At 42.1% G+C, this 22,101-nt stretch overlaps 1 protein-coding gene across 4 annotated transcripts in view; it reads left to right on the top strand.

Moving 5' to 3' along the window:
• Window positions 1–22,101, top strand: part of adgrb2 (adhesion G protein-coupled receptor B2) — an 898,475-nt gene that overhangs the window by 574,631 nt on the left and 301,743 nt on the right. For all 4 annotated transcript variants that reach the window (XM_052036166.1, XM_052036168.1, XM_052036167.1 and 1 more), the window contains 2 exons: window positions 4,474–4,549; window positions 16,560–16,662. In XM_052036166.1, the coding sequence (XP_051892126.1) occupies window positions 4,474–4,549; window positions 16,560–16,662 (179 nt within the window). The remainder of the gene's footprint in view (window positions 1–4,473; window positions 4,550–16,559; window positions 16,663–22,101) is intronic.

Here is a 22,101-nt window from a genome sequence, read left to right as displayed (position 1 = left end):
GAGATCAGGGCAATAGTGAGAGATTATATAAGATTTAGGGAGCAGAATGTTCAGTCCATCTGGGTTGAGATTAGGAATAGCAAAAGGGAAAAAAATCACTGGTGGGAGTTCTCTACAGGCCACTGAATAATAACATTACAGTGGCACAGGAAATGAACCAAGAATTATTTGATGCATGTAAGAATGAAATGGCAGTTGTCATGGGAGACTTTAACTTCCACGTTGGTCAATCAAGTTGGTCGAGGCAGGCTTGAGGAGGACTTCATAGAACACATCTGATCTTGTAGTGAGGGATCCTCTTGGAAAGAGTGATCATAGTATGATTAAATTTCTCATACAAATGGAGGGTGCATAGTTCGATTTAAAACCAGTATATTATGCCTAAACAAGAGAGACCACAAGAGGATGAGGGAGGAGCTGGCTAGTGTAGACTGGAAACACAGGCTATATGGTGGGACAGTTGAATGTTGTATACTTGGATTTCCAGAAGGCGTTTGATAAGGTGCCATATAAAAGACTACATAGTTGAGGAACAGTGGAAGACTTTCAAAGAGATTTTTCATGGTGCTCAACAAAAGTATATTCCAGTTAAAGCAAGGACAGTAAGGGTGGGGAGAGCCAGCCTTGGATAACTGAGGAAATAAAAGAAGGCATCAAGCTAAAAGCTCATGCATACAAAGTCGCCAAAAGTAGTGGGAAACTGGAAGATTGGGAAAACTTTAAAAAGCAACAAAGAACCACTAATCAAGCAATAAAGAAAGGGAAGATAGATTATGAAAGTAAACTAGCACAAAATATAAAAACAGATAGTAAAAGTTTTTCTGATTATATAAAGCAGAAAAGTGTGGCTAAAGTAAACATAGATCCCTTGGAAGATGAGAAGAGGGAATTAATATTGGGTAATGTGGAAATGGCTGAGGCCTTGTGTTGGTCTTCACAGTATAGGACACGTCTGACATACCAAAGACAGATGTTATGGATGTGATGGGGAGGTGAAGACCTCGATACAATTGCTGTCACTGAAGAGGTAGTGATGAGCATAGAGGTAGTGGGTCTAAAGGTAGACAAGTCCCCTGGTCCTGATGGGATGCATTCCAGGGTACTAAAAGAAATGGTGGAAGTTATAGTATACGCGTTCATGATAATTTCCCAAAACTCTCTGGACTCTGGGCAGGTCCCAGCGGATTGGAAGACAGCAAATGTCACGCCACTGTTTAAAAAAAGCTGTAGGCAAAGGCAGGTAACTATGGGCCAGTTAGCTTAACACCTGTAGTCGAGAAAATGCTCGAAGCTATCATTAAGGAATAAATAGCGAGACATATGGATAGAAATGGTTCCATCAGGCAGACACAGCAATGGATTGAGGAAGGGCATGTCCTGTTTGACAAACTTACTGGAGTTCTTTGAGGATATAATGAGCACAGTGGATAGAGTGGAACAGGTGAATGCTGTATACTTGGATTTCCAGAAGGCGTTTGATAAGGTGCCATATAAAAGACTTATCCATAAGATAAGGATGCATGGAGTTGGGGGTAATGTATTAGCATGGATAGAGGATTGATTAACCAATAGAAGGCAAAGAGTTGGGTGTTTCTCTGGTTGGCGATCAGTGGTGAGTGGGGTGCCGCACGGGTCAGTGCTGGGCCCGCAACTGTTCACGATATACATTAACGATTTGGAAGAGGGGACTGAGTGCAGCGTATCTAAGTTTGCTGATGACACTAAATTGAGTGGAAAAGAAAATTGTGCAGAGGATGCGGAGAGTCTGCAGGGAGATATAGATAGGTTAAGTGAGTGGGCAAGGGTCTGGCAGATGGAGTACAATGCTGGTATATGTGAGGTCATCCACTTTGGAAGGAAAAGTAGAAGATCAGATTATTATTTAACTGGTGAAAGACTGCAGCATGCTGTTGTGCAGAGGGACTTGGGAGTGCATGTGCATGAATCGCAAAAGGTTGGTTTGCAGGTGCAACAGGTTATCAAGAAGGCAAATGGAATGTTGGCCTTCATTGCTAGAAGGACTGAATTTAAGAGCAGGGAGGTTATGCTGCAACTGTACAGGGTACTGGTGAGGCCGCACTTGGAGTACTGCCTGCAGTTCTGGTCTCCTTACTTGAGGGATGACATAATAGAGGTTTAGAAAATCATGAGGGGCATAGATAAGGTGGATGGTCACAGTCTTATTCCCAAGGTAGGGGGGTCTAAAACTAGAGGGCATAAGTTCAGGTGAGAAGGGAAAGACTTAAAGGAGACCTGAGAAGGAAGTTTGTAACACAGAGGTCACTGAGTATATGGAACGAGCTGCCAGAGGAAGTGATAGAGGCGGGTGCAATCACATTTAAAATACCTTTGGACACGTTCATGGATCGGAACGGTTTAGAGGGATATGGGCCAAATGCAGGCAAATTGAACTAACTCAGGAAGGCACCTTAGTCAGTATGGCGAAGTGCCTGTTTCTGTGCTTGTATAACTTTGTGACTCTATGACTATCTCTTCCAGCAGCTCGTTCCATATACCCACCACCATCTGTGTGAAAAACTTGTCCCTCCGATCTTCTTTAAATTTCTTCTCTCTCACCTTAAACCAATGCCCCCTTGCGTTGGACTCCCCTACCCAGGAATAATGAGTCTATCTACCCTATCTATGCCCATCATTATCTTATTAACCTCTATAAGTTCACCTCTCAGCCTTATATGCTCCACTGAGAACAAACCCAGCCTATCCAATCTCTGCTTGTAACTGAAGCCCCTCCATTCCAGGCAACATCCCAGTGAATCTTTTTTGCATTCTTTCTAATGCTACCACATCCCTCCTGCAGTGTTTGGTGACACCCAACACTCCAAGTGCAGCCTAACAATATTTTTTACAGCTGCAACTTGACATCCCAACTCTTATACCGCCTTAGCCTTTGAAGGCAGGTGGACTACCCTGTCCACCTGTGTAATCATTTTCAAGGAATATGAAATGCATCCCAAGGTCTCTCTGTACATCTGCACTCCAAAGGTCCCTGCCACTGACAATATTTGTCCTGCCAGTATTTGACATCCCAAAGTGCAATACCCCTGAATTGTCGGGATTAAATCCCATCTGCCACTGCTCTACCCAACAATCCAGCTGATCTATATCCCCCAGTATCCTTAGACAACCTTCACTATCTAAACCTCCACCAATTTATCTCTTGTCAGCAAATTTACTGATCAAACCACCTACATTCTCATTCAAATCATTATAACAAAAATCCCAGCACTGATCCCTGTGGTACACCACTGATTAGAGACATCCAGAGATACAAACAACTCATCACCACAACTCTCTGCCTTCCAGTTCCAAGCCAATTTTGGATCCAATTTGCCATTACATCTTGGATCTCACATGCATTAAACTTTTGGATTCGCCTACCATGCGGAGCCTTGTCAAAAGCCATGCTAAAGTCCATGTATCCCACGTTTATCACCCTGCCTGCATTATTTTTCTTAGTTACGTCCTCAAAAGCACCCAATCGGATGTGTGAGACTGGATTTCCCCTGCATAAAACCATGCTGACTCCTTTTACTTAGTCCTTTCCTTTCCAAGTGAATATAAATCCTATCCCTTAGTATTTTTTCCAATAATTTCCCTATTACTGATGTAAGGCTCACTGGCCTGTAGTTTCCTGGCTTATCTCTGCAATAACATTTACTTTCCTCCAGTCTTCTGGTATGTCATCCGAAGTTAATGAAGATGCAAAAATCTCCATCAGAGTCCCAGCAAACTCCTCCCTTGCTTCCCACAGCATTCTGAAATAGATCCAGTACCCTGGGGATTTATCCACTTAATGTGTGCCAATACCTTTACCACTTCTTACTTCCTGATATAAACATGTTTCAGAATAACAGTGTACCCTTTCCTTAACTCTCCATCCTTCTCTCTTGTGAATATCAATAAGAAGTATTCATTAGGACCCCACTTTTATCTCCTGGTTCAACCCATAGATTTTCCTGTTAGTCCCTGAGGGGACCTGCTCTTTCCCTAACTACCCACTCGCTTCTAAAATGCTTTTTAAAGGTTTGCAGATTCTCCTTAAACCTGCTTGCCAAGGCCATTCCTTTGAAATGCTGAAAGGGGAGTGGAAGGGAATATGTATGTGGCGGCATCCTGCACAATTTCCATTAGTTCTGAGAGTTTCAGGATACACATCCTGAAATTCTTCCTGAATAAGATCTGTCAATTTAGTGCCACAAATCTATCTGTCAAGTATTTCTCCTTGGATCAATTTCCCATGGTCTCAATATAGTTTTAAGAATATTCAATCATTTATGTCATTACTGTTTCTTCCATTAATGAATTTATTTTTAAGTATTTCAATCAAAATGATTCTTTTGTAAATGTGTGGTTCAGAATATTACATTGAGTTAGAAAGGTTTCAGAAAAAGTTTTAACCTTTTAAAATGTGAAAGTATTTGTTTACCCATGTTGCTTTTCATTGTTTTTCAGAAACTGATGATTCAGCCTACTACGTCATTGGAACTGTGCTGTACCGAACACTGGGTCTCGTTTTACCTGTTGCAAAGTAAGTCGGTCTTGTCTTCATTCTGTGACATAACAGATGAATCAAAGATAAATGTGGATCAACATTTGGACCAGATAAACATTTCCACACATAGGATGAGCAGATGAACAGTTATTTCCCTTATCTCTAGCAAAGAAATTTGCCAGATATCAGGAATGGTCAGAAAGTGCCACATCTAACCTTTAGCATTATTGATGACTCTGTGAAATGCTCCAGTTCATCAGACATGTGGATAGTCTAAAAGAAGTACTGACAATTTCTCTGATTTTTTTTGGATCAGTTGATCTTGCATGCTACCAAACTTACTTTTGATTTTTAACAAGAACTACTCCTTTAGAAAATGCCAAGTCTTAACGGGTCACAAATAAAAACAGGTATTGCAGGTAAAGAAAAAAGAAACAATGGAGACACAAGGGACTGCAGATGCTGGAATCTGGAGCAACCAGCAATCTACTGGAGGAACTCAGCATCCAGCACATCATCCTTCATCACTCAACCCGCTGAGTTCCTCCAGCAGATTGTTTGTTACTCTAGAAAAGAAGCAATATTGGATTTTTGCCAGTGAGAATTCTATATTAAGGTCAGAGATAAATGGATAAACAAACAAGTAATTAGAGGTGAGACATAGAGAAAAAGAGGCTGAAACACTGTAAATTAAGAGAGAAACACACTTGAGGTATGCAGGTAATCAGATTCGAAACAGTGGGATAAACAAACTGGAAATAGGGATAAAGGTGTAAATATTTTAGCTGGAATGGGAAATATGCCAATATATCTTTCAAGCATTTTGATCTCTTTTGCCCTCATTAAAACAGGGATGTTTTAACAATGCCAAGTAGAGTTTTCAAGCCTTGTTAGTTTTGTCCTGTGCTTTCCAGAAGAGAAAGCAATAGGATACAGGACTGTAGCGTGATTAAGATAACACAAACTAATATGCAAACAGCAAATGGAATCAACCACATAAAAGAAGACATAAAACCATAAATATTTCACAACCAGTCAAGGTTAGATCTTGTCCCCAGATCTGAATAATAAGAACAATTGTATTCCAAATCAAGGAATCCATTCTGTATTCAAATGCTTCAATATGCACCAGTGCTATGTTAGTGCAAGTATTTCCTGTGTCTTTCCTCCTAATCATATAAAAAGTTATTCTTTCTGATATTCTTAGAAACTCAGTAGTGAATAATTCATTGAGTATTGCTTCTCTGTATCTTTCCCCACTATTGTTGAGGATAGGGATATTCATAGTCATGGAGTCCTACAGCACAGAAACAGGCCTTTCTGGCCACTCTATCCATGCCAACCATCCAGTACCTATTTGTACCAATCCTATTTACAGCACTTGCTTGGTCGCCTTCTGTGCCTTGGCAATTCAAGTACTTGTCCAGGTACTACTTGGAGCCTTCTTGGTTGTCTATTGTGTGCTTTTTTTTTCTGTTTACTGTGCATGTAGACCTGCGCTGCAGCTTCGCTGTGCTGACACCTCATCATTTTTAGGTTTGCTGACTGCTGCTCATGGCTTGCCCTCTGCAGTCTTCATTGAAACAAGGTTGATCCCCAAGATTAGCAGTAATCGACAACTGAAGGAGATGCTGGGCTGGTGTACATTTCTGCTGCCACAAAAAAAACAGAACGCTAGAATTTAGTGGATTAAGCAGCACCTGTGGAGGCAAAAGCTGTTGGTCGACGTTTCAAGTCAAGATCCTGTGGTATCAGTTTCAGGAAATTTGAGCCAGCAATCGTGGTCACAGTGCCAAAACATGTCAGACATTTGGTGTGTTCTGCATGCATGGAGTGACATCACTTTTGCAGCTATAAAGTCACAAAGCACAGTAACAGACCCTTCAGTCCATGAAGCGCAAATTCACACCAATCTTGCACTGATCCTGTGATCCTACCAACCTAGCCCCTCCCCCACCAACCCAGATTCTACCATGCACCTACACATTAGTGGCAATATACAGTGGCCAATTAACCTACCAAAGAGGACTATCCCAGGTGTTCCCAAACCGGAAACCATGGATGAACTGGGAGATCCACTCCCTACTGAAGTCGAGGACTGCAGCATTCAAATCAGGTGACCCTGACCTATACAAGAAATCGAGATACGACCTCCGCGAAGCTATCAATGATGCTAAGAGACAATACCAGTCCAAAATTGAGTCCCAGACCAGCCGTCAGTTGTGGCAGGGCTTACATGCTATTACAGGCTACAAAATGAAGTCGGGCACCATCGCAGACAACAGCATATCCCTTCCCGATGAGCTTAACGCATTCTATGCACGTTTTGAACAGAGGGGAATTGTTATATCACCACCCACCCCGACAGCCTCAAATCCACCTGAACCCACAGTCACCGTTGCGGATGTAAGATTGGTCTTCCGGAGAGTGAACCCATGGAAAGCATCTGGCCCGGATGGTGTCCCTGGCTGAGTCCTTAGATCCTGTGCAGATCAGCTGATGATGTATTTGCAGACATTTTTAACCCCTTCCTGCTTCAATCTGAGGTTCCCACCTGCTTTAAGAAGACCACTATCATCCCGGTACCTAAGAAATACAAGGTAATGTGCCTTAATAACAACCGCCTGGTGGCTCTGACACCATGAAGTGCTTCGAGAGGCTGGTCATTGGCACGCATCAACTCTGGCCTCCCAGTAAACCTCGACCCACTGCAATTTGCCTATCGCCGAAACAGGTCTACAGTGAACACCATTTCCCTGGCCCTACACTCATCTCTGGAGCTTCTGGACAGTAAAGGCACCTACATTAGGCTCTTGTTTATTGACTGCAGCTCCGCTTTCAATACTATAATTCCAAGCAAACTCATCACCAAACTCCAAGACTGGGACTCAACACTTCCCTCTGTAACTGGATCCTTGACTTCCTGACCAACAGACCACCGCCATCAGTAAGGATAGGCAGCAACACCTCTACCACAATTATTCTCAACACCAGTGCTCTACAACGCTGCCTCCTCAGCCCCCTACTCTACTCCCTATACACTCATGACTGTGTGGCCAGATTCTGCTCTAACTCCATCTATAAATTTGCAGATGATACCACCGTAGTGAGGTGTACCTCAAATAACAATGAGTCGGAGTACAGGAAGGAGATAGAGAGCTTAGTAACTTGGTGTCATGATAACAACCTTTCCCTCAATGTCATCAGAACCAATGAGCTGGTCATTGACTTCAAGAAGGGGGGCAATGCACATGCTCCTATCTACATCAACGATGATGAAGTCAAGTGGGTTGAGAGTTTCATGTTCCTAAGAGTGAACATCACCAATAGTCTGTCCTTGTCCAACCATGTAAACACCACAGCCAAGAAAGCTCACCAGTGCCCCTACTTCCTCGGGAAACTAAAGAAATTTGGCATGTTCCTGGTGACCCTTACTAATTTTTATCAATGCACCATAGAAAGCATCCTATCTGGATGCATCACAGCTTGGTATGGCAACTGCTCTGCCTGTGACCACAACAAACTGCAGAGAGTTGTGAACTCAGCTTAGTGCATCACAGAAACCAGCCTCCTCTCCATGGGTGCACAAGAGATTCTGCAGGTGTTGGAATCTAGAGCAACACACACAAATTGCTGGAAGAACTCAGCAGATCAGTCGATGTTTCAGACCGAGACCCTTCATCAAGAGCATCTGGAGGATACCCATGGAGTAACAGAGAGAATGTGCAAACTCATACAGACAGCAGAAGAGATCAGGATTGAACCTGAATCAATGGAGCTGTGAGGCAGCAGCTCTATTAGTTGCACTTATTGTGTATACTTGTTTTGATTGTTAACAGGTGAAGTGAGATCATATTTTTCTATTTCAGAAGAATGGTTTGCCCTTCACAAGGAAGCATGTTTTCATAGTGCCTCTTTCACTAAAGATGCATGATTTAACGGGTCATTCTGTTTCATGGTCTGCTGCAGAATAATCTGGGGGCTGCCTGCTAATTCAGGAGACATCTGCTGTTTAACATAGCAACTTGGGTGAGGTGCACCCTTATTTCTGAACATCACTCCCTTTTCATGGTTGATTCTGTGGATGATCCCATTGAATGTGCTCCACAAGCTGGAAATGGAGAACAGTCATTGAAAATATGCCAGAGGAACCCCAGGGAGGAGGGGGAGAACTGCCTATATCTGCAGAGCCCATTTGGTAAGTGTTTGTTGAGCCATGCTTCTTTCTCCAGTTCTGAGTACAGCAGAACACTCTTGTAAAGATTGTAATAGAACAATTAATAGAAAATGTCTTCAGAATCTTCAAAATAAAATGTCAGTATCTACACAACTTCGAAGTGGCCCTCCAGTATCTCCTGAGAAAATTCCATATTTCATCGTTATCTGCTGCCTTCAGCACAACCTCGACATTGGGAAGTCTCAGACTTTGCCTGAAGCCTTGAAGCAGGAGCTGGTGAGGATGGAGAAACAGGTACAGCAGGTTTAGGAGGAGGAGAATTTTCTGATATGGCAGCAAAAGATGGCAAAGTACAGCCTTCTCTGGACATACCATCATGGTCAATCTGATTGCTTGGAGATTCCCACTGAATACTTCTGCATTTAGACAATGGTGTAATCTGTGCACCCATAACCTTCGGTATTCATCTGATAAGATGCCGAGGTGAGTGTTTACTGTCCATCTCCCACTCTGCACTTCAACTGCAGTAGATGTTGCCTACCTTTGTTTCTAAAATATTATCATTGAAACCTGGAACAAGCTTGAACAAACTTGCTGGAAGATCTAATTGTGTCAAGCAGCATCTGTGGAAACCAAGGGATGGTCAAATTTCAGGTCGTGACCCTGCATCAGGACTGTATCGCTGCATCCCTTTCCCTCCACAGATTTATTCATTCATCAGGTTGTTTATTGCTCCACATTCCAGCAGCTGCAGTCTCTTGTGTCTCCAAGCTTGAATAAAACTGACCATGACAGCTTTCACTGAGGTACTGAGCATTCTTTGAATGTTTATGTACAATGAACTAATCAAAAGGGATTTTATGATAACTTTGTTTCCTTAAAAAATCCCTTACCTCAAGCGATCCATTCATGGTTAATATCATGGTTTGTAGCTACTGAGAGATGTGATTTACTCAGCTTTATCATCCTCAGTCGTACACATGAGAATAATTCATTCCAATCAAATAGATTCACTTAGGATGATTATTGGAAAGCAGTATAATTAAAATCCATGCACCACAGCAATGTAATTACTAATCCTGGTACAGGTGAAGGCTGGAAGGCACTAATTTTGTGCCTGAATTTTAGAGCCAGGAGGTGGAGCAGAAGTGGCAGCGGGAAGTTTTAAACAGAGAGCTGAGTTAGTGCAAGGCCGAGGAAGCATTTCTAATTTGCTATTTGTGAGACATATCAGCCAGGCCCTAGTGGAGTGGCCGTTGTGAGAGTGGCCAGTGTTTGAGTGGTAAGTAAAGAGGCTTTGGCTCATGAGGTTTTGGTGAGAGGAGGCTGATCAGAGGCGCAGGTAAGGTTCTTTAAACTTTCCTCTTCAGTCTTAGTGCAGTCCGGGTGGCAATTAGGGCAGTGACATGTTCCTCCTGCAGGACGTGGGAGATCAGGGAGACGTCCAGTGTCCCTGAGGACTACACCTGTAGGAAGTGTGTTCAGCTGCAGCTCCTGACTGACCACATGAAGAAGCTGGAGTTGGAGCTGGACGCACCTAGGATTATCCAAGATACTGAGAGTATCATAGATCAGAGTTTTAGTGAGGTGGTCACAGCTAAGGTACAAACAGAAAGTAGTTGGGTGACCACCAGGAAAGGCAAAGGGGGTCAGAATCAGAATCAATTTTATTATCACTGACTTAAATGACATGAAATGTGTTGTTTTGCAGCAGCAGTACAGTGCAAAGACATAAAAATGACTATAAATTACAAAAATAAATATAGTGCAGAAAAAATAATGAAGTAGTTTTCATTGGTTCATGGACCGTTCAGAAATCTGATGGCTGAGGGGAAGATGCTGTTCCTAGATCACTGAGTGTCAGTCTTCAGGCTCTTGTACCTTCTCCCTGATGGTAGTAACGAGAAGAGGGCATGTCTCAGATGGTGAGGATCCTTAGTGATGGATGCCACCTTCTTGAGGCATTGTCCCTTGAAGATGTTCTTGATGGTGGGGAGGGTTGTGCCCGTGATGGAGATGGCTGAGTCTACAACCCTCTGTAACCTCTTATGATCCTGTGCATTGGAGCCTCCATACTAGGCTGTGATGCAACCAGTCAGAATGCTCTCCATCATACATCTATAGAAATTTTCAAGAGTCTTTGGTGATATACTAAATCTCCTCAAACTCCGAATGAAGGAGAGCCGATGGCGTGCCTTTTTCATGATTGCATCAGTGTTTTTGGCCCAGGATAGATCCTCTGAGATGTTGACGTCTAGGAACTTGAAGCAGCTCACCTTTTCCACCGCTGACCCCTCAATGAGGACTGGTGTGTGTTCTCCCGACTTCCCCTCCCTGAAGTCCACAATCGATTCCTTGGTCTTGCTGACACTGAGTGGGAGGTTGTTGTTGCAACATCACTCAACCAGCCGATCTATCTCACTCCTGTACACTTCTTCGTCGCCATCTGAGATTTTAACAAAAACAGTTGGCAGAGAGTGCTGGATTCCCATGCGGCCATTCCCCTCGAAAACAGGTGTACCATTTTGGATGCTGTTGGGGGGATTGACCATTCAGGAGAAGGGAGCAGTAGCTGGGTCTGCGACACCAGGACTGGCTCTGGGGCACAGCTTGGAAGGCTGAAGACAAGCAGGACATTAGTGATAGGAAACTCGATGGTTAGGGGGACAGACAGGAGATTCTGTGGCCACAAAAGGGACTTTGGAATGGTGTGTTGCCTCCCTGGCACTAGAGTCCAGCATGTCTCAGGGTAGCTGCAGGACATTCTCAAGGAGGAGGGTGAGCAGCCAGAGGTCATTGTGCATGTTGGCAAAGGGATGAGGTCCTGCAGAGCGAATAATGGGAGTTAGGAAAGAAGTCAAAAAGCAGGAACTCGAGGGCAGTGATCTCGAGATTACTTCCAGTGCTACGTGCTATTAAGGGTAAGAATCAGAGGATATGGCAAGTGAATGTGTGGCTGAAAAATTGGTTCGGGGGCATGGATTCAGATTTTTGGAACATTGGAATCTCTTCTGGGGAAGAGGTGATCTGTACAAGAGGGACAGGTTGCACCTGAACTTCATTGGATGCTGTGCAGAGAATGTTCACCAGGTTGACGCCTGGGAAGAATGGATTGACATATGAACAGTGGTTGAGCAGTTTGGGCCTATACACATTGGAGTTCAGTAAAATGGGGGATTATTTTATTGAAACATATAAGAATCTGAGAGGCATTGACAGGATGCAGGCTGAAGGGATGCATTCTCAACTTGGGAATATTGTTTCAGAATAACTGGTCATCCATTTAAGATGGAGCAGTGAAGGAATTTCTCAGAAGCTCATGACTCATAGACATAGAGTTGTACAGCACAGAAATGACCCAGCGCAGCTGTGCTGACTTTTTTGCCCATCTATACTAATCTCTTGTGCCTGTAGGAAAGCAGCTGTTCCTGAACCTGGTGGTGTGGGACTTCAGGCTTCTGTACCTCCAGCCTGATGATAGCAGTGAGAAGAGGACATGACCCAGATGGTGGGGATCCTTGATGATATATGCCACCTTCTTGAGGCAGCGCCTCCTGTAGATGCTGTCAATGGTGGGAAGGGCTGGGCCCGTGATGGACTAGGCTATGTCCACTACTCTCTGCAGCCTCTTGCATTCCTGTGCATTGGAAATGCCGTACCGGGCCATGATGCACCCAGTCAGGATATCTTCAGCAGTGCATCTGCAGAAGTTTGTAAGGGTATTTGGTGATATGCCAAATCTCCTTAAGCTTCTAAGAAAGTAGGGACGCTAGCATGCCTTCATGATTGCATCTATGTCCATATCCTTCTATGCCTTGCCTATTTAAGTGCTTGACTAAATGTCTTTTAAACATAGCGATTGTATCTGACACCACCACCTCCTCTGGCAGCGCATTCCAGATATCGACCACTCTCTGAATAAAAAAAACTTACCCCTCAAATCCCCTTTAAAACTCCTTCCTCCCATTTTAAACCTCTGCCCTCTTATTTTTGATACCCTTTCCATGGGAAAAAGATTCTGACTATCTTCCCTATCTATGCCTATTATGATGTTGTATACCTCTATCAGTTCACCCTCAGCCTCCTTTTCTCCAGGCAAAACAAGCCCAGCTTATCCAAATTCTCCCCATGTCTAAATTCCTGTAGTCTAGGCAACATCCGAGTGAATCTTCTCTGCACTCTCTCCAGCACAACCACATCCTTCCTACACTGTAGCAACCAGAACTGCACACAGTGCTCCAAGTATGGTCTAACCAGTGTTTTGTAAGGTGGCAACAGAACCTCCCAATGTTTATATTCTATGCCCTGACCTATGGAGGCAAGCATGCCATCTGCCTTCTACACCATCGTATCTACCTGTATTACCACTTTCAGGGAACTATTGACTTGAACTCAAAGTCCCTCTGTTCATTAATATTTCTAATATCTGTGTCCTACCCTTATTTAACTTCACAAAATGAATCACCTCACACTTGTCGGGATTAAATTTCATCTGTCAATGCTCTCTGCCAACTCTTCACCTTTGAAGTTCTCTACCTCAGAGAATTGTGGAGGCAGGGTCACTGAAAGTCAAAAGCTGACAGGCATTTGAACTGCAAAAGAGTGAAGTCATATGGATGAATGAGAAAGGGAAAATCATAGCTGGAATGGTGAAATACACACTGGAGAAGCAAAACACTGCAGATGATATAAATCTGAAATAAAAGCAGAGAATGCTGGAATATTCAGCACATCATGCACCATCTGTGAAGGGAGAAATTCCAAGATTGTCATTGTTTGGAGCTTTGAGCTTTGCGCTGAATCAGATGTGATCACTAATGTGATATGTTCCAGGTAAAATTGATTTGGAGTTGATTAATTCTGAAAAAAAAATTCACAATCCAGTTTCTAGGTGGAATGTTTTATAGGGTGCCTTGACCAAGATGGATAAATTTAGGGAGAGAATTATAGAACTTTGTTCCTGAACAACTTAAAAGTCCTGCCAGCTGTTGAGTATGACATGCAAAAATGTATGTGGGTGTGGAGTAAAGAAAGAATCTAAATTGGTTATGTGGCCCCAATGTTTTATGTTTTTGCTACACAAGCAATGGCATTCATTATATTACAACATTCATTACAAATAAAGAAGGGTGTTGAAGTGAAAAATAAAAATGCTTGTGGGCAACGGTTTGGGGTAAGGTGCATTTTTGGAAGAGAATAGAGGGAATTTTCCTCTGCAGCTGCTCCATTGCCACATTCCAAAATGGAAACTGTTTTACAGAGTAGCTTTGATATTTTCCATATTTTTTTTAAAAAATTACATCTTTGCATGATAAATTTTAATGATTTAGGCTTCAGTAGAGCTTGTTGATAAATTCTTCCAATTTGAAAAAAACAATAATAGACCTCTTTTTCCAATGTACTGTATAATTCAAAGAATTATTCATTCTAACAGGAAAGAGTTCTCAACAAAATACACATTACCAGAATGTTTGGGGAGGAAATAAATGATTTTTGTAAAAACAAAATTACCTTTCATTTTTCTGCCAGTTGCAAAAGGATTTATTACATTAATAAAGGATGTAATATAATCTCACTTTATGTGCCACTATCAGGCAGACAACTGCTTCTGACACGTCCAGTCCGGTCATTGAGATCTCCTTTACAAAATACTGTTGAAGGGCAGCTTCTCGTGACTGTTGGTCCATGTAAGCACAAAACATTGGACATTTATGAGCTTCCTTACAGTAATTATTTTCCTTACTCCAAAACTTTAATTGCAGCAGTGAGATCATAATCTATAGAATTACTGAAGCCTTCACTGTAGATAGCACTGCTAATGCCATGGACTTAGTGACAGACTGCTCACGTAAACCCTCGCACAGTCTGTTTACCATTGTTATGTATTTCTACTCTCTGATAGGTGAGTGCAGTGTTAGCGAACACATTTTTAAAGTGAACGAACCAAGTCATATCAAGGACTAAGAGTGGATTAGCTGATAGATAGCCTCCATTTGGTTAATGAAAGTCATGCAAGTATTCTTTAACTACTGCGAAGAACTAGTCCACAATCAGCCAGATGACATCCTAAATGTAAGTGAAAACAAAAAAGGAGACATAAGGACACTGCAGATGATGGAATCTGAAGCAACAAACAATCAGCGGGAGTAACTCAGCGGGTTGAGCAACAACTGTTGGGGGGAAAGGAATTGACCCTGATTCAGAACTAAGAGTAGAGAGGGAAGATAGCTGGTATAAAGGGGAGAGAGGGAAGGGTGAGAAAGGCAAGTAGGTGATAGGTGGACCAAGGAGGGATGAAGGATGACAGGCAGAAGGAGCCAGGTGGGGGAGGGGGGGAGATGGGCAGAGGCAGGTGGGTGATAGGTGGAGGCAGACAAGGGGAAAAAAGGGTGGAAGATGGAGCCAAGTAGGGGAAGGAGAGGGTAAGGTGCAGACACCTGCTGGAGGGTGATAAGAGGGAACACAATAGCTACCAATGCTGGAATCTGATAAGTAAGGAAGATGCTAATGGGAACCATTAGGGGAGAGAAGGAACGTAGATGGGGCAGGAAATCCGGTGGGTGAAATGTATGGGTGGTCAGTGAATGGAACCAATGTTGGGGGGGGGGGGGGGGGGATGAAACTGGGAGAAGGGATATTGGAAAGGGAACTAAAATGAGAGGAGCAGAGGTGGATTGGAAGGAGAGAGAGGGGGGGAACACAAGAGATAAGGGTCTCCTGAAATTGGAAAATTCAATACAGGCAAGTTCTCATTGGTGGGTCAGAAGTGGACAGAGTCAGCAGCTTCAATTTCCTGGGCATTAACATCTTAGATGACCTGTCCTGGGCCCAGCACATAGATGTAATCATGAAGAAGGCATGCTAGTGTCTCTACTTTCCTAGAAGCTTAAGGAGATTTGGCATGTCACCAAATACCCTAACAAACTTCTATAGATGCACTGTTGAAGATATCCTGACTGGTTGCATCATGGCCTGGTACGGCAATTCCAATGCACAGGAATGCAAGAGACTGCAGAGTATGGTGGACCTGGCCTGGTCCATCACGGGCACAGTTCTCCCCACCATTGACAGCATCTACAGGAGGCGCTGCCTCAAGAAGGTGGCGTCTATCATCAAGGATTCCCACCATCCGGGTCATGTCCTCTTCTCACTGCTACCTTCAGGCAGGAGGTACAGAAGCCTGAAGTCCCAAACCACCAAGTTCAGGAACAGGTGCTTTCCTACAACCGTCAGGTTCTTGCACAACCCTAATCCTACCAAAGCAATGGAGCACTAACAGACCACTACTGTGGACTTATCTCTGTGTGGTTTTTTTGCACTGATGTCTTATTTTATACAGTCTTTTTTTCTTCACTGTCATATATAATAATGTATATTTTATGTATAATTCATGTTTTGTGTGTTGTCTGAACTTAAGTGCCTGTGATGCTGCTGCAAGCAACCGCGCGTTTTTCATTGTACCTGTCCTTCACCATATTCGTGCACATAACAATAAACTCAACTTGTTCATTCCATTGGGTTGTAAACTACCCAGGCGAAATATGAGGTGGATGGAAGACTGAGCGATCTCTGTTGTATACCAGTCAATACATACTGAAGATGCTTGGAACAAGTCCCAATTTTTAACGTTTAATATGAATACTTTGCATGATGTGGTCCAATAGTTTTCAATAAAATAAATTATTGATGAGCTGGGAGCTTAAATGAAGTTAACACATTTTGCTATACCAGCAGATTACTTGTGTTTTTTCTCATCTGTAACACAATCTTCATGTGGTTACGGTGCAGTTTTAAGCATTATTTTGATCGAATATGAACAATGTTATTTGTCAATTTTTATGAATTTACTTATTAATTATCTTCTTACAGAAAGTCAATGGCAATAAATTCTAAAATACTGGCAGTAACAGTCAGACCGCAGCCCAAAGCCTCAGAACCAATTGTTGTTGTAGAGCTGTCTCATCTTATTAATGTAAGTAATTCTATTCCCACATTCAAATGTATTTGTACCTGTATTAGCTCAACCCTGTACATATTGATTTAAAAGAATTTTTGGAATCTGAAACACATATTAAACTCGTTTTAATTAAAGTACATGTTAAAAACTGTGATAATATTAAAATGTAAAAACAAAATGTTACATCTCAAAGAATGAATCTCAAGCACAAGAAAAAGGGATATAGTGAATTAACCCAGTGGTTTATTAGATTCAATAAGCAGTGCAGGCTCAATTGATTTCTATGCTGAATAGTTTATTGCATTTGAAATTTTGTTGTTTCTGTCATAAAACATTAGGAACACATAAGTACTCAAATCATACTAGGTGGCCTAAAATTGCATCCATCCTATAGAGCAAGACAGGTTAAAGCTCAGTACAGGCATTTTTTAAGTAACAACAGAGACTAAATTGCCTTAAGTGCCCATTAGGGGAAATAGAAAGATCAGCCAACCTTGCACTGTTGTATGTTATCAGGAAGTACTCCTTTGGATGTTAGATGAGGATAGAAATGGGCTCCATTATAATGCATTCCCATTACTGAGTACCCTGACAAAGCTTACTCTTGCAAAGTATAGGCACCTGATGAAAAACTGGAGGTCAAACAGAGCACATAGATGTCCCCAGTCCAACTTGGTGACATTGGAAGGAAAACCCTAGCTGAAAAAGTTTCAGATTAGCATGTCTGGAGACTAGATTTATTCCAAAAATTGCAGTTTGGTGATTGTTGTTCAGATCACGTGATGTGCAGTCAGCAGCATCAATATTATTGGAAGTGAGCCAGAACACATCAGTAACTGCATCAAATAAAACCCTTCTTTTTCAATCTTTGCTGTAAAAAAAATCTTGTAGGATGACAGTTGCACATAGGATAGCAATTGTGTTTTACGTAAACAGTGCTTTTGCAATCAGAGCATTTTTAAAAAAATAATTTAAGGGAATTGGGCATTATTGGAAAGACCAGCACATTAATTATCCCTAATTCTTCAAGAGTAAGGATGAACCATCTTTTGAAACTGTCCATTCTGTCTAAAGAAGGTTTTCCTATGACGCTAATAAGTCACAGGTTCCAGGATTTTAACCTACTGGCAAAGAAGAAAATATTATATCTCCAATTTGAAGTAATGCAAGTCTGAGAGAACAGCTGCTTTTGACTTTCACAGGCTGGGAAATGTTACTGAAGAAGCCATGCTGAGTATACTTTGCTGCAATGTATTTTGTTGATGGTACGCACAGCAGCCACTGTGAGCGAATAGTGGAAGGAGTAAATGCTTAAGATGATGGACAGAGTGCTGAAGAAGGAAGCAGCATTGTCCTATGTGGTGTTGAGCTCCTTGATGGAGCTGCAATCATTAGGCAAGTGGAAGGTATTCTATCATGCTCACCAGATCCCTGCTTCCCATTCTCCATTCTGACACGCTAGGGCACCACTTCTTGCGCTCCTTTCCAATTCACAGGGGCCCACTTCCCACTCTCCCTTCCAACTCACTGGGACCCACTTCCCTCACTCCCTCCTGACATGCAGGAGCCCTGTTTCCCATGCTCCTTAAGGAGCAGGCATCCAAGCACAGAATGTTTAATAAATCGAGGAAGTATGAGAGCAGTGGCATGGGATAATGAGGGAGAACTTCACAAGGAAACTGTGATAGGATGGAGCAGAAAATATATGCAAAAGTATTCAGCAGGAAGTAAATCCAGAGTAAGTCATAATTGTAAAAGAAAATCAAAAGTTAATGTTCTTCATTTGAATGCACATAGCATTTGCAACAAGATAGATGAGCTGACAGCACAGACAACAACATATGAGTTTGATCTATTAGCTGTTAGGGAGACGTAGTTGCAGGGTGACCAGGACTGGGTATTCAACATTCCATGTTATATAATGTTCCAGAAGAATAAATCAAAAGGGAAGGGAGGCAGGGTTGTTAATCAAGGAAGGTATCAGAGCAGTGCTGAGTCATGATATAGATGCAGTAGATGGTGTGGAATCGGTGTGTGTGGAAATCATGAAGAGTAGTGGAAAGAAGACAAAGATGAGCATAGTCTTTAGATCCCCTTCTTGACAGGGCAAAGCATAAAACAATAAAATAAATGTTTGAAGGCTACTACAGTTATCATGGGAGATTTTAATCTACATATTAATTGGACAAATCAAACTGTCAAGGGTAGAAGAATTTGTGGAGTGCATCAGAGATTGCTACTTATGTGATGGAACCTATTCAGGAACAAGGTATGTTAGATATTATCAAGTGCAACAAGGAAGGAGTAGTAAGAGATCTTGTGGTTGGAAGTGAGGGAGAACACCCAGGTCCATGACTAGCATCTTCAACCTAAATAAAGACCATTATAATGGAATGAAGGTGTACTAAGTAAATAAGTTAAGAGATAGGTCAGCAGATATTTGAATAGCTAGTTCATAATGCTCAGCAGAAATCTTTCCTATCAAAAAAAAGAATGCCACGAGAAAGAGGAACTATCCATGGTGAACAAAGAAGGTCAAGTATAATGTTAAATCGAAAAGTAGGGCATACAAAGTCGTAGGCCAGAGGAATGAGAATTTTTTAGGAATCAGCAGCAAAAGACTAAAAAGCACATATGAAGGGAGAAAATTTATTTGGAGAGAAAGCTTAAGTGTAATATTGAAACAAAGGGTCAGAATTCCTATGGATATATAAGTAGGAAGAAGGTGGCTAAGGGTCAGCTACTTTTGTGTCTGCTACTTTTCACATTATATGTTAATGATCTGGATGACGGAATTGAGGGCTTTGTGGCCAAGTTTGCAGATGTTAGAAAGATAGGTGGAGGGGCAGGTAGTGTTGAGGAAGCAGGGAGTCTGCAGAAGGACTTGGACAGGTTGGGAGAATGGACAAAGAAGTGGCAGATGGAATACAGCGCAGGGAAGTGTACGGTCATGCACTTTGGAAGAAGGAATAAAGGTGTAGACTATTTTCTAAACAGGGAAAGAATTCAGAAATCGGAGGTGCAAAGGGATTTGGAGGTCCTAGAGCAGGATTCCCTGAAGGTTAATTTGCAGGTTGAGTCAGTAGTAAGGAAGGCAAATGCAATGTTAGTTTTCATTTCGAGAGAACTAGAATATAAAAGCAAGGGTGTAATGCTGAGAAATTATAAAATGTTGGTTATACCAGATTTGGAGTATTGTGAGCAGTTTTGAGCCCCATATCTAAGAAAGGATGTACTGGTGTTGGAGAGGGTCCAAAAGAATTTATGAGAATAATCCTAGGAATGAAAGGGTTAACGGGTTGATGGCTCTGGGCCTGTACTCGCTGGAGTTCAGAAGCATGAAGGGGGATCTCATTGGAACCTTCCAAATATTGAAAGGCCTGGATAGAGTGGACATGAAGAGGATGTTTCCAGTAGTGGGAGTTCCAGGACCAGAGGGCACAGCCTCAGAGTAGAAGGACATCCCTTTAGAACAGAGATGAGGAGGAATTTCTTTAGCTAGAAGGTACTGAATCTGTGGAATTCATTGCCACAGATGGCTGTGGAGGCCAAGTCATTGGGTCTATTTAAAGTGGAGGATGGTAGGTTCTTGATTGGTAAGGGTGTCAATGGTTACGGGGAGAAGTCAAGAGAATAGGGTTGAGAGGGAAAAATAAATCAGCCATGATCGAATGGCACAGCAGACTGGATGGACTAAATGGCCTAATTCTGTTCCTATGTCTGATGGTCTTATGGCTAAAGTAAGTGTGATGTTTAGAGAATGAGGCTGGTGAATTAATAACAGGAAACACAGAAATGACAGGTATGGTAAATCAATCTTCACTATGGAGGACATTGCAAATATCCCAAGATAACAAATAGGTTGATTTAAAGTAACATGAAAGAACTTGTAAGAACCCCAATCACAACAGACAAAGTATGAGAGAAACTCTAGGGAATAAAGGCAGACAAGTCCCCAGGACCCAATGACCTGCACTTAAAGGCTTTAAAGGAAGTGACTGCAGAGCTAGTGGACCCACTGGTTGAAAATTTTCGAAGCTCAATGTATTCTGAAGATTGGAAAACAGCAAACTTAACACCCTTGTTCGAGAAAGGGAGAAGACAAAACATAGGAAACTATAGGCCAGTTATTTTAACATCTATTGTTGGTGAGATGTGTGAGTCAATTATCAAACAGAAAATAACTAATCATTTTGAAAAGATGAATATAATCAAACCTGGTCAACGTGGTCTGATGAAAGGTAAACCATGTTTGACAAATTTGCTGGAGTTCTCTGAGAATGTAACATCAGGAGTCAAAAGAGAAGTCCTATAGATGTAGTGCATTTATGTTTCTGAAAGGCGTTTAACAAAGTGTTGAATAAGAGGCTGATGCAGAACCTAAGACTCATGGTATTGGAGGAAAGCATTGATCGAAAACTGGCTGCCACAGAGAATTGGAAAAATGGGTCTTTTTCAGATTGAAGGGATGTAACTAGTGGAGTGCCCCAGAGATCAGGTCTTGGTCCTTAATCGTTTACTGTTTACTTTGATGACTTGGAGGACAGTGAAATGTAAATTATCCAAGTTTTCCAATGACATAAAAATTGTTGGAAGGACATGTTATGATGAGGATATTATGACCTTGCAATGGGTAATAGATTGAGTGATTGGGCAAAAACTTGGCAAATAGGATTCAATGTTGGTAAGGGTGCGGCCATGCACTTTTTAGGAGGAATGAAAAGGCAGATTATTATCTAAATGAAGAAAAACTGCAAATGAATGAAGTTCAGAAGGACCTAGGTGTCCGAGTGCATGAATCACAAAGACCCTGCAGGCAGATGAAGAGGGCAAATGGCATATTGGCCTTTATTGCAAAGGAATTGGAATTCAGAAATATGGATATTTTGTTAGAATTGCACAGGTTATTGGTGAGACCACAGTTGGAGTACTGTGGACAATTTTGGTCCCTTTACCTGAGAAAGGATATAGTAGCACTGGAGGCAGTCCAAAGGAGAGTCACCAGGCTGATTTCTGGGATGGGAGAATTGTCCTGTCAAGAGAGGCTATATAGATTAGGTCTGGCATCTTTAGAGTTTAGAAGAATGAGGGATCACCTTATTGAGACATGTAAGATCCCTAGGGGTGATAACAGGGTAGATGTTGAGATGTTTTCACTCGGGGGAGAGTTGAATGAGATGACAGAATTATAAGGTATGGGGCTGGTTATTTAAAAGTGGTGTGACTAGAAATTTCTTTTCACAGAGCATGGTGAATCTTTGAAATTCTCTATCCCCAGAGAGTCGTGGAGGCCAGATCACGAGAAGTATTTAAGGTGGGGGTGGATAATTTTTTGAAAGCAGGGAATTGAGGTCAACAGGGAACTGGCACAGAAGAGAAGTTGAGGCCAGAGTAGATCAGCCATGATCATATTGAATGGCAGGGCAGGCTTGAGGGGCCAGAAGGTCTACTCCT

Source organism: Pristis pectinata, chromosome 22 (genome assembly GCF_009764475.1).
Source record: "Pristis pectinata isolate sPriPec2 chromosome 22, sPriPec2.1.pri, whole genome shotgun sequence".
NCBI classification, from domain to species: Eukaryota; Metazoa; Chordata; class Chondrichthyes; order Rhinopristiformes; family Pristidae; genus Pristis; species Pristis pectinata.
Note: the sequence above shows the minus strand (reverse complement) of the source record. Positions and strands in the feature narration are given on the sequence as shown.